At 40.9% G+C, this 18,007-nt stretch overlaps 1 protein-coding gene across 4 annotated transcripts in view; it reads right to left on the minus strand.

Annotated features, from left to right (window-relative positions):
* The window catches only part of hivep1 (HIVEP zinc finger 1), a 60,051-nt gene that overhangs the window by 12,322 nt on the left and 29,722 nt on the right, over positions 1–18,007 (minus strand). For 3 of the 4 annotated variants that reach the window (XM_028597184.1, XM_028597185.1, XM_028597186.1), the window contains exon 3: positions 1,490–1,543. In XM_028597184.1, coding sequence (XP_028452985.1) covers positions 1,490–1,543 — 54 coding nt within the window. Of the gene's footprint in view, positions 1–1,489; positions 1,544–10,413; positions 10,531–18,007 lie in introns of those variants that run through there. The other variant, XM_028597187.1, reaches the window with a different exon arrangement.

The following is an 18,007-nucleotide window of genomic DNA, read 5'->3' on the forward strand; positions in this document are numbered from 1 at the left end:
TTCAAGGTCTCCACTATAATTAGATTGAGGAACGCCTTGTCTTTACATAAGTTAATCCATTCTCCACACAAACATGCAGCCATTTTAAAGCAGCACACAACCAATGTAACACGCTCTCAAAGCTAAACCCTGTGATTTTTAATAACTCGCCTTACAGAGAAACATATTTCTTTCAACTGCAGCTGAAAGACGTGGGAAAAGGATTAGTTCTTCTTACCCACAACTAGGACTAAGTCTGCAAAAGAGATTCCATGACTTTGCCACCATTTTTCCATCATAAAACAGTACTTTACAAACAAACAACAGCTGTCACTGTCTGTCTTCACCTGCAACTTTTATTGGTTTTGTATATTATGTGTCGGGGAAAAAATGAAATTTATCAAATCAGCAAATTCTGTTCCAATATAATTTTCCTTCCTTATATTACAGTATGAAGCTTGTGATTTTTAATATAGAATGAAGACTCAAGTGTGAAAGAGCTACTGACAGAATTATCGTCTTTTTAAAAAGGTAGTTGTCAGAGGGATTAACCTTCGACCTGCAGGCACGGACATCAGTACCTGCTGTACTTTGAGAGGGGGATTGAGATATTCTTATTTGTGCTCTTTCTATTTAGTGTCTCCACTCAAGCTCAACTACAGTGGCTAATTCAATCAAAGCTCGCATGTCCTGCAAATAAGCTGGGTGTTTCAAAATGAACAATGTTGCAGTATCGAGTTAAGCTCAGCTTAAACAGAGACGATGAAGCTGTTTCAGCTCAAAAAATGGACGTAGTTACATAACAACCCACTCAACAAATGAAAATGTTACTCATGTGTGTTATGATGGCATTGCCGTAGTGTTACTAATATACAGTGTTCTCTATATGCAAAGATCACTGTGTGTATATATCACATTTATAAAATTAAAAGTGATAAAACATTTTCTGCATGAAGATTGCTTTCTGTGCAGCAAACTATTTAACTGCAGTGTAATCATTTAACTTTCTGCAGAATGTGAATTATAATTATGACAGGTCTGCTAAAAACACAAGAGCACAATCAGGCCAAGTCTGTGCCACCAAAAAAAAATTTAAAATTCACTCAGGAATTCACTCGCCGAATAAAACTTTTATATTGCAAATACTTTTACTGAAGCAGGAAAAATAAGTGTGGTGGCTGCTGCAAAGATCCAGAAGCTGCACAGCAGCACATGTATTCCACTTACATGTGAATATATCATCTTTAAAGGACATCATAAATAAACCAATAATGGAGTTTAATTAAATGATAACTAAATAAAGGACAATTATGACAAACCAATACTACAATATAATGGATATTCTTTGCACCAGTAACAAAAAACACTTTACATTCCAGACCAGTGAATTACATTCATTTTGTGCTTGCCGTAAAAAAACCTAATTCAAGCATTTTATTCCTATTCTACCAACCTCCATTCAAATTAAAGAGAAAACATTTCACCAAAGTCTTGATAAAACATCTCTTACCTTTCTGTGAGACTTTGGGGTCTTTGAGCTCTTTCTGTGCCTCTTCGATTTTATCTGTAAGACAAGAACAGAAACCATTTTCAGCACAGATGCACACAGACTCTTGCTCCACAGCGAAGGCAGTGCAGAATGTAACTAACGATTCTGGGGATGCTTCCCACACGGCTGCAGCAGGATGAAGGTCCTTCAAATGAAAAACAGATATTCTTCCATAGCTGGGAGAGAGTGAGCTATTACATTATGGAAACTACTGTAATTATGAAGGGGGCAAGCCTCGTGTGCACACACAATAACACTACCATGCAAGCACACCCACTTATAAAACATTAATAGCGTGACTATGTATGATATACAGGTTAAGTTTGCAAACAGGTCAATATGGTGGGTTCATTCTCATTATCACAGAGCCAGCATTAACCCACAGGTCAATTTGCATATTTAAATTGCATTTACACCCCTCAGGGAAGTTCTATTATACGTCACAAACAACACCCACAATCCAGCAGGTGAAGAACCTGTTTATGTGTAAACCATACGCATGTGTGGGAGGTGACGCAGTATTCAATGTGTGTTACTGTAATCAATATTAATTATATATGCCGGCTCATTGTGGCGGGAATTTATTTAATTTTTATACACAGTGGAATAGAGCCTCCTGCAGTGTTACCACAGGCTGTGGGAGTATACATACTCTGTACATACATACTGTACATGTACAAGGCTCATTAGATTTAGTTTTTAATTAAAAAAAGACAACAGGCTAAATTGTGAATAATATAAATGGCAAGATATAAAACAAATATTTACATTGCAAACTCTAACAGTTTGTATTTCTGATTACTTTGAGGAAATCTAGTGCACCATCAACAGCTTTTTGTTATTTCCTCCATATTTTTCTCTTCACTTTTTTATGTGAAACATATTCTGAGCTGTGCTCACCACTAGGCAGTTTTGTTTACTGTGAATTGCAGTAATCGGTTTCTTCTTGTAGCAGATAACAGCAACTTCTGGATGTGAAAAGCATAAAATCTACATGAACATTTTTAACCAATCTGTTTTTTTGATGTGTAAATCAGTAACAGCAATGAGCCTTCTACCTGTTTAAGTGCACACACTCACAAATAACCAGAGAAAAACAGGCGATTTACTAGAGAAACTCAGCATGTTTCTGCCTCCCATGACCATGAAAACTAGATGGAAAAATAAACCCTCTGTGGCTTCTGTGCCCTGAACATAACATTACAGTGCAAGACTAGTCCAGGAGGACCAATGGTAACATTTTTGTCCTAGATTGCACAAACGTTAATGGAGGGTGAAAGAGGATGTTCTTCTGCAGTTCCCAAAAATCACAGTGCGATGCCAGGAGGAGGGGGGAGAGGGTGGACACGAGCGGGCCACAGAAGAGGTCAGTAGATTATTTCATCGAGTGTGTGTCACTATAGTCACACCCTTCTCCATGTCTCTCTGTATCCCAGGCACATGCCACAGATTACATAATGCATCCCCACCCCTCCCTGTGCCGCCGTGGAGCAAAACAAAGACACCCTGCCAGCAGGAACACAGCAACCGAGGCTCATGAGGCGAGGGCAGAGTGTTTGTTTATGTCTTTGACAGAAAGGTAGGACATAAATGTACAGCATCCTACAAAAGGAATCAGGTAGGTTTTGTTTTCCTGGCAGCGACACACACAGAAATGAACTTCCCTCATGGTTACCATGGGTCACCCTTACAACTTCCTCAAGTAAATGTCTGTTATTGCAAAACCAATTTGAGATAATAAATGCTTATTTTAGTGGTTAGGAGGTAGATTTTTGCGAGCATATGCTTCATTGCACAGCTTGATACATATGTCTTGTGTTAGACCACACTGGCAAACCGATGCATAAGTGATTACTGCCCAACAAAAATCTTATTAGTGGTTGTGTATGGTAGGAGACCAGAGTGTAAGCTGTTATAGATCGGATTGCATTTCTTACATAACAAGCCACAAAGAAGACCCCTTATGCTGAATGACAACCATGAAGTGAAGCTCTGGAGCATGGAAAAAAACAGGATACACCCAAATCAGTAGAAAGGGACCAGGCAGTGTTAGCCTCAAAAAAAGGCCAAAGAAATATTCCATGCACAGTGCCCGAGTTATTAAAACAGCAGGGAATGATTATAGGGTCGTTCATATTTCCCTCATTATGGCTGTTGGGGTTGCTGAGGTGGCCTGGGTGATATTACACTACACATTTCACTATGGATGCCTCGAGACTTTCGACATGCCATCTGAAATCTGTGTAATTGTCCTGTAACCACGGGAAAACAGTAACAGGAATCTACACAAATGTTGCATGTTGCCGGTGATGAAAACCAGAGCACATTGATTAAAACACAGTTGGAGGGTACTAAACATAAAAAAGGACACACTTATAACTAAACTGTTCACAAGTGTAGTCTTAAACAAAACAGAAAAACTTTAGAATACTGTACTTTACATACTGTAAGACAAGTCACACTGTGATTCTTTTTTGGTAAAGCTCCTTTCAACCAATACATGACACAAAAATGACCAAAAATCTGCAAAGCACATTGAACCACTTTCCACCAGAGGGGTTTAGTATGCTTAAGTAGGCTGTAAGCAAAAAGCATGTGAAGCATCTGACTGTCTTTAATAATTTAGTAGAATAGGAGTCAATACAGTCTTCTGATGCAGCCTAAACATGTGGCTGTGGTATTGCATCTTACTTAAATCACAAAAGAGATGGATCTACATCTGACACGTTTTGTTTAGTCATCTTTCCCTCCTTTATCTGCCTGATGCTCCCGATAACTCTCCTAATGCAGCGCTGTTTGACAGTACTACAAATGCGAGGACAAAATCTAAAATGCAGATCGAGGTGCAGTCTCAAGGTGGCCGACTCGTGATCTTTGATCTGGGCAACGTGACAACTAATGATATGTGAGGATTATTCTGGGAGGGGCCGGAGAGGACGGGTACATGTCAATTAAGCAGGGGCTTGTGGGCGAGGGAGTCGGTTTCTTCACTGGTTGCTGTCATGACAACCACAAATCTTGTATGCGCCCCCCCCGGCATCTTCCAGCCCACTCCTCTCTCTGCACTGTTGAGGAAGAGTGGGAAATTTGCGCCCCGAGGGCCAAAGTGACGTCACCACACAGAAAACGTGCATGCTTTTGAATCCCACCTGATGTGAATTTACAATCCATCAGCTTTGGCCAGGGGGTTGCTCAGTGGGAGGGGAAGCCCATCTCAACTCCATTAAGGCATCTGACAGACAATTATTAGTGAAGATGTAGCCGCAGATACAAACACATGCTAATGAGTTGGAGCGTCAACTTGCCTCTGGACCTAATAAACCAAACTTCTGTGTGGAACTAGACCCCCACCTGTCTAATGAATACCAATATTACATTACAGCAAAGTGGCAACTTCAACCCACATGCTACAGCACAACTGCATCTCCCTGGCACCAGATTCCCCCAGAGAGGCCCCTTCTGCCTGTGGGCCGACAAATAACCAGGCTCTACACACTCTCCTGCCCTCGCTGCCAGCCTGTAACACATTCATATTTTGCATGACAATCTGCCCTGCTGGGCCTTAACATGCCAAATGGCGGCCATCAACGACAGCTTTTCACAGAGTCCATATGCCCAGCGTTCACGTGTTTCAGATGGCTCTGACGGCTCAGCTCCAGCTTTTCCTGCTAACATCAAAGATATATGTTTCAGGGGGAGGAAGGAAGGACAAGTTGGTTTGCAAAAACAGCATCTGTGAGGGTTGAGGTGTCATCAGTATGCGTGACACTACGCCAGTATACCAGCAACAAGCCTGAACAATGCCAGTGAGTGTTTGGGCAGATGGGCGTCCACCAGCCATCATTGCACAAATGCTGCAGCAAATCACTTTATCTCACTCAACATATTTAATGTTTTAGTACAAACGGCATTATATGTGTTAAAGGTTGAAGTGCCTGTTAGTGCGGAGCAAGCTGTTGATATAACACACTAACATACAGTGATAGCAGTTTGATGTCTGGGTGCACTGCCAGCTGGATGTGGACTGCACATGTAGCACACCAAACAAACACAGTGTTTGGAGGGGAAGAGGAGGAATAGATGCCTCAGCAGGATGAAGATGACGAGATGGGAGTCGGCAGCTGCCCCCTTCTTCTCCGTCACTGTGCGGGAGGGTGATGGAGATTATGTAACTCGAGAGCACCTCCACCAGCCTGCTGTACACGCCCGGCTGTGTGCACAGCGATCACTAACAAGGACATTTTCCACTAAACAAAAACAGACGGAAACCTAAATGTAGAGATTAATGATAAGTCGATTAATCAGCAACTATTTTGATATCAATTATCAATTATTTAAGTCATGTTTAAGAAAAAAAAGGCAATATCCTTTCTCATGACTGTTTTCTAACGTATATCCCAGCAGATCAATCAATTATGAAAATAATAGTTAATTGCAGCCCTCTACATTTGAGCTGAAACGATTTGTCAGTTAAATGGTTACTTAATCCACAGAAAATTAATCTGCAACAGTTTTAATGTTGATTAATCAAAAATCTGCTGGTTCCAGCCTTTCAAATGTGAAGATTCCCTGCTGTATGACATGAAATTGAACCTATTAATATTCTGCAGATTCATCCAGAGCTGGTTTAACTTATTTGTTCTTTTTTGTTTTTTTACAGTTTATTGCCGTTTTACATATTAGATGTAAAAGCAACAACCTTTCCTTTTCTTTAACTGTGAATCAACATCAGTATCACTCACTCAAAAAAAATGCAATCAGGCTTCATATGAGAATAACTATTATTAAACGAGGACGTCTCCTCCTATAATGGTCACAACAACAGCTGGGAGTTGCATGAGCTTTGCATAATTCCCTGTCACCTTTGAAAGGGAAGTGTGTTGATGTTATCTTAGCTTTTTCTTCCTGTGGCCTGCGGAGGAGATGGAGCATTTCTGCAGCCCTCAGCAGCTGACCCATGCAATAAGTGGCCATAAGGGTTACTGTCAGCATCTGACACATTCTTTATCTTAACGGACACACCCATACAAAGAGACGGCCTTGAGGGAGATGAACTAGTCCGAAAGCTGAGACTGCAAGAATAAAAAGCGGTACAGGAAGTGCTCTCGTGGATAGATGATGCAGAGCAGAGGAATCCCCTCCGCCATACCATTGTCCCATTAACCTGCAGTCTATGATCATCAGCTGGCTTAGAGGGGAGCGTAAAGTGACTTCCCTCCGTCTCGTTCCACACAATAGCTGGGATGAGAGCTGGAGTGGCTCCTTCTATCAGATCTAACCGACGTTAAAGGGTAGAGATGGAGAAGATGCAGGATGGAGACCTAGGAGAGTTGTAGAGGACGTTTTGATAGTCGAATAATTGTTTAACTCTGTGTTCATGTTATATCGTTCAGATCCTATTGACGAGCAAATTGAGTAGGAAAAACTGTTCACATCAGCCTACTAGTTTTAGTAATTTTCTAACAGCAGCAATATCTCCCACAACAAACTAGCTCAGCACAGTTTGTTAATGAACAGCTTCCAGATATATAACCCAACAAATGTAGCCAATTTAGGCTATTTAAATGGTGTGACTACAAGTTCAAGTTATTTATTATCAAATACACAACAATTACAGAAGCTAATCAGGGTTAGGAAAGTCTGTATCTGCACTAGAATCAAATGATTTAAAACAATACCTGTCTTTCAATACAGATAAAGAGCAACAAGCAGAGCAAAAAGAAGAAGAGGAGTGTTTGGGGTATCTAAAAACAAACTTAAAACTAAGCATTCAATCAAAGTTCTGCTTCTCTGCAGCCTAGAGATCAACTGCTGACTGCTCAGCATCAAGGTGGAGGGAGGCAGGCAGCAGTCCAGATTGTTTACAGTATGTGCATAATGTTGAATGGAAATGACATAGCCAGGGCAGTTATGAGTTAAATAAATAAAAAATAAAAACGCCTTAGCTAGAGCTTCGGGCGGGCAACCTTCAATAATGTATGTCTATAAAATGGGGAAAAGATGCCGCTCTTGTACACAAAAACACAGGATCAACAATCATAAGCAGAAATGTGGATTAACTTGTTTGAGGTACCCATCTTCTATAAATATAATAACAATAATTAGAGGACATGTTTGGCGGCAAGGTCATTACTCCTTCCCTCGTAACAATTCGTGATGAAGCTGCAAACCCCCAGTCAACGAATGAAATATTGATCACACACAGACAAAGACAGTGGTTTGGTATCTGTGTAGTACTGCTGCCCCCGCAGGAAACTGTAGGTGGAAGAAGCAGCAGACTGGAGGCCACTGATTATTGGGACTGCGTGGGCACCCTTGTGAAAAATTGATATAACGAGAACTTTACCGGGTGGGTAGAAAAGTGTGTGCATGTGTGTACGTGTGTGTAGGGGGGTTTAATGGTGCAGGCGGGGATGAACGTGAATGTGAATATTACCTCTTCAACCTTTTTCAGACCACACACACCGATTATCCTTCCTCCCAAAAAAAAAACTGCCTGCACAGAAATAGACCAGAATGAGCCAGACTCCAAACACAATACAGAGAAGCAGCCAAGAAACACTAAATGATGATTTCCTTCCCTCGCAGCCACAAATCAGAGAAGGTGTGAAGCCTGTTTGTTTAGTATGTTGGCAAATAAATCACAAACTGCCCAGAGGAATCTGCAACTTAAATTTCTTTTTTTTTTTATTATCGATTAATATCTTGATTAATTCAGTCTGAGGGGTCTTAACAGGATATTAAAGCATAAAAAAACATTTCTACTACACAGACTTCTGCTTTTTAATCTTTTGTCTTACAAATTACTGGGTGGTTTGAGCACGTCTAGCCTTTTTTAAAACAATTCAAACAAAACAAGGAGAAAAAAAAAAATCACTTTTATGTTAAACTTGTTGTCACAATTGGTTGAAATATGAAACCAATTATAGAGGATCACAAGCCAAAACGGTTGGGTGACACTGATTTTAGTCAAAGTGTCAGAAAAAGTAAAAATAATACCAAACATAATATCGCAAAATCCAAGGTGAAATCTTCCAAGTGTGTGTTTTATCTGACCAAACAGTCCAAAGCCCAAAGATATTCAGTTTACAAATCGTATAAAACAGAGAAAAGCAGTATTCAGATCCTTTACTTAAAGGTGCTCTAAGCGATGTTGGATGACGTTACTTCTTGTCGACGTCTGAAGTACTGTCAAACAAAACGGAGGCTAGCTCGCCCCTCCCTCCTCCTCATCATCCCGTCCCCTCCCTTCTGTGCTTCCACGCACTAGTTTGAAAAAATTACTATTAATAATTCATTTTCAACTCATCGTTTTAGCTCTAATAAACCTACTGCTCTATAAAAAAGTACTAACTGAACATTGAGCAACTTCTTCCTTTAGATTCCTGTCAGTGTTTGAGCCTAACTATTTCAGATAGGACGTGAAATTCAGCAGTGAGTCCTCGACTGTACACAAGCACACACTTTTTTCTTTCTTTCTTTGCAAAGGCTAAAAAAAAAGTGGAAGTAAAACAAGCTGCACGTCAAACTTCATCCAGTCAGCGTCTCGAGTCCCCCCCCCACCGGTTGTGAGGTGCTGTGACACAGAACTGAGCTCAGCCACTGACGGCCGGTGTGTCGCCGGGCCTTGTGGGACAGGAAGCACGATTCATTCGTTTCAGTGCAAAAAAACCAACTAATTTTGCACACATACACTGAGCTTTGTGCGTGAGCTGTAGAAGAAGAAAAGGGAGGAGGAGGGGTTCATATGCAGCTCAGACTTTATTTAATAATCACGTTGAATAGAGCTGAAATGATTATTTGTTTAAAGGTTGAGTGACAGAAAATGTATTAATTCATTGTTTTATTCTAAACTTTCCAATAAAAATGACAACAACTCTAAAATGTCAAACTTGCTGCTTTGCTTTGTTTTTGTTATGACAGTTAACTGAATATTAGTTGACAAAAACAATGTCACCACAAAAAAAACTTCCTGTTTTGTTTTCCAATTTTTAAACAACCGTTTCCAAGGTCAAGACTGAATATCTTTCGGGTCCAACAAAACAAGCGATCAAATTTAAAAGGAATAGCTTGTGGAAAATGTACTTATTTGCTTTCTCGTGAGAGATAAGACGATTGCCGTCACTGTACTGTACGGTAAACATGAAGCTAGAGCCAGCAGCCAGTTAGCTTAGCTTAGCATAAAGACAGGAAACAGGGGGAAACAGCTAGCCTCCCTCCATACAAAACACATTCCAGCTAGCAGCACCTCTAAAGCTCAATCATGAACACTTTATATCTCAATTGATTGTAGATTGACTATTTCTTGGTCTTAAACTGTTTGCCTGATGTATGCCATACTCCTGTCAACAAAAGTTAAGCACTTAACAGATAACCACACAGTCTCTGAGAAAGCTTTACTGTAACAGATAATAATAAAAAATTAAAATTAAAACCAGGGCTTACACATCAGTCTACAGAGAGCAGCCTGGCATCCTGCAGGTCGTGTCCAATCAAAATTGAAAGCAGCGCTGGCTTCAGCTGAAGGAACTCTACTGAGCAACTTTGAAAACACTTTCAGGCTCGAATGCCCCTCTGCCTCCTTGTTGTTGGTTACCGTGGCGCCACGGTTGACTGACAGCACACTGCTTCCAGTTTGTGTCGTTCACCGAGAGCTGTCTCATTCGGTTTAACAAGAGCAGAGGTGGTTTTTGCTGTGGACTTTTAGAAGTCAAAAAAACGCCACACATAACTCTGTTTATGTGCAGCTGCACGCACATCTGACCTCAATTTGCTGCAAACATCCCATTTAGCAGAGAGCAAACAGCTACTTTATAACAGTAAATAATGCAGGATATCTCGGAGTGTTTCACAACGGGCTATAGGACAAAATGTTCACTTCTTACCCTGCCGATGCTTCATGAAAACAAACACTCAGAAGCTTCTTTTGCTCAGGAACAAAAAGCGACTGGAGAAAGAACAACAAGTGCACACGCACACACACACATACACTCCAGTGTCAACACAAGCAGTCACAAGTCTGTGTTTCCGCCCTATCAGCTGTGGCTATGCAACGGTGCAGGGCGGTTTTCTCTGCATAAAGTGACGAGGAGGGGAATTCCTGTAAGGCCCAGGAAGAGAGGGTGGGGGGTGAGGAGGACAGGAGGGCCTGCCCAAACAGAGCAGGCCGGGGTGACGTCACTTAAACCGACTTTGGCACCCTCCAGGGGATTCTTTCTCCCTCGCTCTCCCTCTTTCTGTTTGTGTCAGAGGGGGAGGAATTTAATGAGCCCTTCCAACTGCTGGTTGCCCAACCGCTCCCTCCCCGGATGGGGAAGACTTCCAACTCTCGTCCTACAGCTTCTCTTTCAGTTCCTTCTCAATAATGAGGTTGCATCTTAACAGTGTAGTTTTGTTTTGCTTTTAGTGTGCTTGAGATGACCAAGGCTCTCTTCAGACATCTTTTTAAATACCTTGTGTGCCATAGAATGTCTGATCATTTTCATGCCCTTGTTTACTTTAATCTGATTAATGATTTAAATCAAAATGTTGCCAATTTTAGACCGTTTTATTCAGACAAAGTTTAGCGTGCAAGCATTTTTATATTTATAGATTTAATTTACTACCTGTTTAAAAGCTGTTTATTCGTCACAGTATATGTATTTATGTGCATACCGTACCTGTCTTCAACCAGTTCTCATTACTTGTATACATTTACTGCATTTATTTAATCTTTTTACAAATAGTTGTGGCTATATTTTAACTGCTGCTCTATGGATAAAAAATGTACTTACCTAATTTTCTTGCTCAAACATCCAAGTTACATGAAACAAAACAGGTGTGACTGGAGAGGGACTTTTTAACTGTAACGTGCATTTCTCTCTCTTTTCTTGTTGCTTGTATTTTTTTATTTCCTTCTTTGGTTAATAAAGTGACATTTAAATAATGTAAGTCTAATGTAAAGCACATAACATGCCCTAAAAGAATGGAGTTTCCCCTGTCATGCCTTAAAAGCAGCAAAGCACTGATGTTTTTTTTTTTTTTTATCTTAACTGAGAAAATCTGTGGAAAACGGAGACACCAAGCAGCGATATTGTTCTTTTTTAAGAAGATTGTGTGTGGGTGCAAAACCAAGAGTCTGGAAGTGGCTGTGAAAACTGCAGAATTTTTACAGTCAACATAAAATTTTGTATCAGACAGTTGAAGCTCTGGTAAACACTGACTGACAGAGAGATGTTGACACTGACAGGCTGAGATAACGCTGCAGGGTTTCAGTCAGACACAGCCTGCAGGTCACGGTTTTAAAAGGGCCGGGGTCGATATTTAAAGGAGGGGGATTCACCCCGCTCAGGGCAGACAGGCTGACAACCGACAAGCGTTATATAAACACGACTAGCTGGGTACCAAATGACAGAAGCATCTCCCTGAGTGATGCCCGCCTGTATGTTTAACCTCACTGTACTGGAAAAAAGAGGAAGCTCCCTCTGCTTTTATTTCTGGATTAGTCATTACGGGGAATTCTCAGGGTTTTACAGTTCGGCCGCAAAAGAAGTTCAGAAAATCAGATAAATATTGTCCCACGACCAGAGACAATAGGGTGACCAAGCAGTTTCTGCACTGTCATTGCCAGGGTACAGAAGATAAATACTTCACAGGCAAAGACTCCAGAATCAACATCGTGCTCTGTAATTAGGCCGGCCAAAGCAACAGCATAAAGTTAGTGTTGGTGAAAAATAAGCACTGAGTCACCGACACGGCCTCTACTGTTCTTAAAAATGACCTCAGGAGGGATCACTGTGCAAACACTGCCCCTGTAAGTGTTAGTGTGGAGCGCAGTGGAGGACACACCGCCTCATCCCTGTGGGAGCATCTGTGTTAATAACAGCTGAGCTGGTGATAATGCAACACAGCCTGAATGAAGTAATCCAGCTAGTAACCTCTAATACTCTGCCCTTTGTGTGTGCTGGGTGTCCATTAGGTTAAAGATGTCGGCAAACACACACATAATCACACACATCCTCACAGTCAGTCAGTCTCCGTTGCCAAAAAAAATCCTATCCTCTCTGCATACAACCAGACGCCCACGCTGACCCCTTCATACTCTGAATACCAAACTGAAACCAATCCAAAACCACGCAGGGAGGAACGATGAATAACAAAACTAACAACTAACAATCGCAGAGAAAGCTCCCATCATAACCTTCCTTTCACTTGGCTTCATGTCAAAACTTTAATGCGTACAGTCACGATCAGAACCGCATTCAGTCGCACACAAAGGCCACATTCAGATGTTCTTTTGTTTATTTTAAATGAGCAGATTTTTTGGGCAAAAGACTTCAACTTTTATCAGAAGCAAAAGGTCAAACCTGAAACCAGTGTGGTCACTAAGTACATATATTCATGTACAATTTTGAGATGCTTGTACTTCACTTGAGTATTTCCATTCTTAAAACTTGTACTCCACTACATTTATCTGACCGCTGTTGTAAATAGATTTTACAAAGAAAAACTTACGATAAGTCTTCTCTTACAAAGTAGTGTCTAGTTGTGGCTCATTGTCACATTTTAGATTTAAATATGTACTTTAAACATAAACAATAAGCAAAGATCAAGAAAAGTCCAAAAATATTTGTGTGGCAGCTCTTCTTACCTCTCCTATTAATCAATATTGTCATATATAATAATATATCAGTCCTGATATATTTACTTTTGATACTTCACTGGTAATACTTCTGTACGTTTACTTCAATAAAAGGATCTGAATACTTATTCCACCAGTGCTAAAATTCCAGAGAAGCCTGAACACGACCACTTACCATCAGAGACACATTTATAATGTGGAGTACAATCAGAGGAATCTAACACAATTCTGGCCAATAAGTTTCATCCGGTTGACAGATGTTGCTCTCGTATCTCCAAATCTAATCACAGCGCCATCCTCGCTGCGGGAGGGGAGACTATTATAGCTGCCGAGCATTCAAGGAAAAGAGACAACTCTTAATTAGATCTGGAGCTTATGAGGCTGAGGGCAGCGGGTGTAACAAAAGGCAGAGAGCCTATACAGGAAATAAGGATCAGAAAGGTACATGAGGTCACTGATCATGTTACAAAACAAGAGTGGGATCCTGCTCAGAATCGGCTTCTGTATCTTGGCTGCCTCTCGCGGATTCTCTTTCTCCGTCCTCATTTCTGCCATTTCGACTGCAAAACAACCATCAGCCTCTCCTCCAGCCGCTGCCTCCCACCCCTCAGGGGAGGAGCTGCTGTACATGGAAACATGTGAGACATGTTCACAGCATGAAATCCATTATGACTTCATTTAAGCAAATGTTCTTTTTCTGTCTTGTCTCGAATGAAGACACATTTCTTATTTCAGGCTGTACCCAGTTTAGAGCCGGAATTATTATTTAATTAGTCGAACAGCAGCTGTTGCTTACAGTGTTGTACAGTGTTATTACACTGTGTTTTTACAGTGTGTTGTTAATGTGTGTGTGTTACAGTGTGTTGTTACTCGGCCTGGGTATTGTCACTGATTTACTGAATTGTTTTGATTCCGATTCACAAGATTTCGATTCAATTTCCGATTCGATTCAATTACAATTTGATTCGGGATATTTCAGTTGCGAAACCAATTTTGCTTGGATATGAAAAAGGTTCTACAATTGTGCAAGGTTCCATCTAACCTGGTGCGTTATTAAAAGTATTAATGTTTACATTAAGAATTGACCCCCCAAGGCAGTTTCATAGATGTACTATTTCACTTGAACACACTACAGCAGTCAAAACAATAAAGTGCAGCTCTACAGTCAGTCAGTATATTTCGCTCAGATATATTGAGGTGAGAGTCCAAGGGACCCATTTTAAAATGTCCATGCCAATTTTTACCTCGCTAAAATGTAGCCTATGAGGGTTTTTTTTAAAGGGGAACTATGCAGTTTTCTTTTGCTTAATTTACCTTAACTGAACAGCTTTGGAGTCATTGGAATGGTTATATTACTTTTTTTTCGGGTTAAATGGTGGTTGTCTCGCTTTCCCCTAGCGCCTGTGAGCGGAAGAAAAACCCTTGCAACTTTCGGCCGGCGAGCCGCCGGCCTCAGCGTCAGGAAGTATCGCGTGATATCAGGTCTCGCGATGTAACAAATTGCTTCACCGCACTGCACACATACAGGAACCGGCTGTTACGTGCTTACTAGCTGTCTACCTCAGTGGACAGTGGACAGTGGACAGTGCTCCGTGCGTTCGCCGGCTTCTTTGAAAACAAATGCACATGACCAAAAGGAGAAGATGGGAGGGGGGAGAGTCGCCAACAAGTTTTTACAACAGTGTTGCCAAATATCTATTCCGAAGCTGTAGGGGGAGTTGTATAGAGAAACCTGCGAGCAAAAAGCTTTAACCATCTTTCCGACAAGCTAGCATGACATAGGTCTTCTAGTTTCATACGAAACAGACAGAGAGTGATTTTGGATGTTTTTAATTGATATTGGATCATTCAAATAAAAATTGATTAGAATCGAAAAAAAAAAGCCAGCCCTAGTGGTTACAGTGTGTTGTTACTTTGTACAGTCGGCATGCCTGCAGAGACCAGTGGCCGGCTCTGCAGACTCCCACAGGGCTTTCCTGCAGCTGCTCTGAGGCTCTCTCTGGTTTCTCTCTCTGTAGATGCCGCCAGACAACCATCTGCTTTTATAGCTCATTTAGCACATACACGGTCTCGTACATACATGGCTGGTACTGCATGTAAACACAGAGGGACATGTCTCGACAGTGACCGCAACAGACAGCCATGTGTATGTCAACCAGTGAAGCGTTAGCACCAGAGTCAGAAATTAACCTTTTGAGGGATTCAACCTGTGAAAAACCAACAGCAACCTTACATTTTCACAAAAATACATCACTTAAAACTATTTTTATTTTTTATTTTTTTTACAGAAACAAGTGTGGTAAAAAAACTGTACGCGAGTCATTTAAATGTTATCATCTTACAGTTACCAGCCAGAGTGAAATTGTGCAACCTCATAAACCCACAAACTGCCTAACAAATGACGTATTAGGGCTGCAGCAAATTCTTCTCTCTCTTTTCATTATCTCAATTAATCAGTTCATTGTTTGGTCTATAACATGGGAGAAAATGGTTACCAAAATACATTTTAATTGCCTAAATCTCAAGTGAAGGTCTCCAAATAACTTGTGTTATCTAATCACCAGTCCAAAATCCCCCAAATTATTGATTTACGACCACCTAGAACTAAAAAAAACAACACCGATCATCTTTAGCAAGTTGCATTCTGGGAATAACAGGGAGGTTAAAGCGGCTTTTGACCTTTGATATGGTTCTGATGGCTACTGCTGCTGCTTCTTCTTCCTCTGCGGTGTTTATTGTTGCCACCCACCGCCACAACATTCACTGCTGTTACTCTGCGCTTTCCTCTGCCATCAGCAGTAGGCAGAAGGTAACGTTACATAACCACACCGAGCACGAGAGACATGGCGTCCCCCTCCCTTTTTGTTCCTTCTCCTCCTACTCTAAAATCCTCAATTTCCCCACCTTGTCTTCCCGTTCTCCTCCCTCCTTTCTGCCTCTTCTCATCATCGTCACCCTCTTTTATTCCCATTTTCTCCATCTCTTTCCTGCCTCCACTGTCCACTCCCCTCTGTTCTGTTTGTATCACATCAGAGTTGAAAAACAGTATAAGGACATGTCTGTCCTATAAAACCTGTTTTATAGGACTAATGCTAATGCTCTACTCCCATGTTCACCCATCTATCTGAGCACAAAATAACAATGCCAGTCCCAATAAGGGCTGCAACTAACGATCATTTTCCATTATCGATTAATCATTTAGCCAATAAAACACACATCACAACCTCCTAGAGCCCAAAATTATCTCTTCAAATGGCTTGTTTTGTTTGACCAACAGTCCAAAACCCAAAGATATTCAATTCACTGCAATGTAAGACAAACAAAATGCAGCTAATTCTCACATTTAAGAAGCCAAAACCATCACATTTTTGGTACCTTTGCCTAAAATAAAAATGACTTAAATCATAAATGGATTATCAAAACAGTTGCAGCTCTACTAACGATATCCTTTTCTACAAGATAATAGTCAAGTTTCCATCCAAATATAGCACAAATCTTTAACGACATTAACAGAAATTCTGCAAAAGAAAATGAGGATGTATGTCCCTTTCCATCCACTACTGTTTGTTATGTGAACATTGGGCGTTGGTTCATCGATATAAACAGCTGGTGGCGCTAATTCTCCAGTCGGGTGCCATTGAACTGATGCAGGATGTAACGTGATGATGTAATTAAAAGAGCGGCAGTCAAACCTCAAACGATGGAAAACAATGTGGAAAATGTGCTGTTTACGATTGTTTTGTGTATTCATTTGAGATCAGATGTTGGTGTCTCTGCAGTGGTAGTTTGGGTCGCATGCACACATCATGATGTCTTTGTTTCCATTTCATTTGGTTTTTTTTTTTCTCCTCAGCCAAGCATACAAACTTTTCTACTCAATTAAAAAATGGCCATACAAACAGGTGAATGGAAACTTAGTGAGTAAATGCTCAACTCGGAAAGGAAGGAAATCCTGCAACACCGGAGGATTAACGGAGGCCGCTGCTGAGGTGGATGTTTCCAGGAAAGCTAACAAGATGACGCATTTAAAAGAGCGTAATGAAATTACAGAAGAATTTAACAAAGCAAAAGCAATTAACAAAAGGATGTTTACAGATAAATACAGGCAGGAGTGCATGCAACAGCGCTCATTACTGACCTCACTGTGTGTCTTCTCTATAATAGTTACATCTATTCTTACATTAAGCCGCCCAGCATGGGGGAGAGGGAAGCTAAGTGAGTCTGATGATCTCATGGTGGTTGAAGAAGAAGTCAGAAGTGTCTAAGTTCAGCTCTGCTCTATCTCTGGACCGAGCTGTTGCATAACACCAGCAGCTCATCCACAGGCTTATCCTGTCCTCATGTTGTTAGTCAGCTGCTGCAGCCTGGACGAGGAAGACGGACACGGCGCCGCAGGCCAGCGCTGTTAGTGGTGTGGAGTTAGAGAGCCCCATGACTTACACCGTTAGAAGAAGACGTAAATAAGAAAAGGAGACCAACAGGCAGCAGGAAATGTTTTGGCGGGTGTGGAAAGTAACAATCATATTTTAAGGACGAAAAACTTCAGAAACTTGTTTTCTTCGTGACATTGTGATTATTTTCTGTTGAATTCAAACAGTAAAATAAGTACAGCTGGAACAATTAGTTGATTGATTAGTCGACTACTGCAACTATTTTGATAATCATTTGAAGCAAAAGATGCCAAACATTTCATGGTTCCAGCTTCTCAAATGTAAAGATTCTATGCTTTTTGACCGTCTTACATTTAGTAAACTGAATAATGTACATATGTGTTTTTGATATCGCCTTGTGTGAACAAGCAAACAGATTTTTTTTTTGTGTGGATGGTTGGTTGTGGACAAAAAAGACCTTAAGCACCT

Source organism: Perca flavescens, chromosome 14 (genome assembly GCF_004354835.1).
Source record: "Perca flavescens isolate YP-PL-M2 chromosome 14, PFLA_1.0, whole genome shotgun sequence".
In the NCBI taxonomy this organism is placed as follows: domain Eukaryota; kingdom Metazoa; phylum Chordata; class Actinopteri; order Perciformes; family Percidae; genus Perca; species Perca flavescens.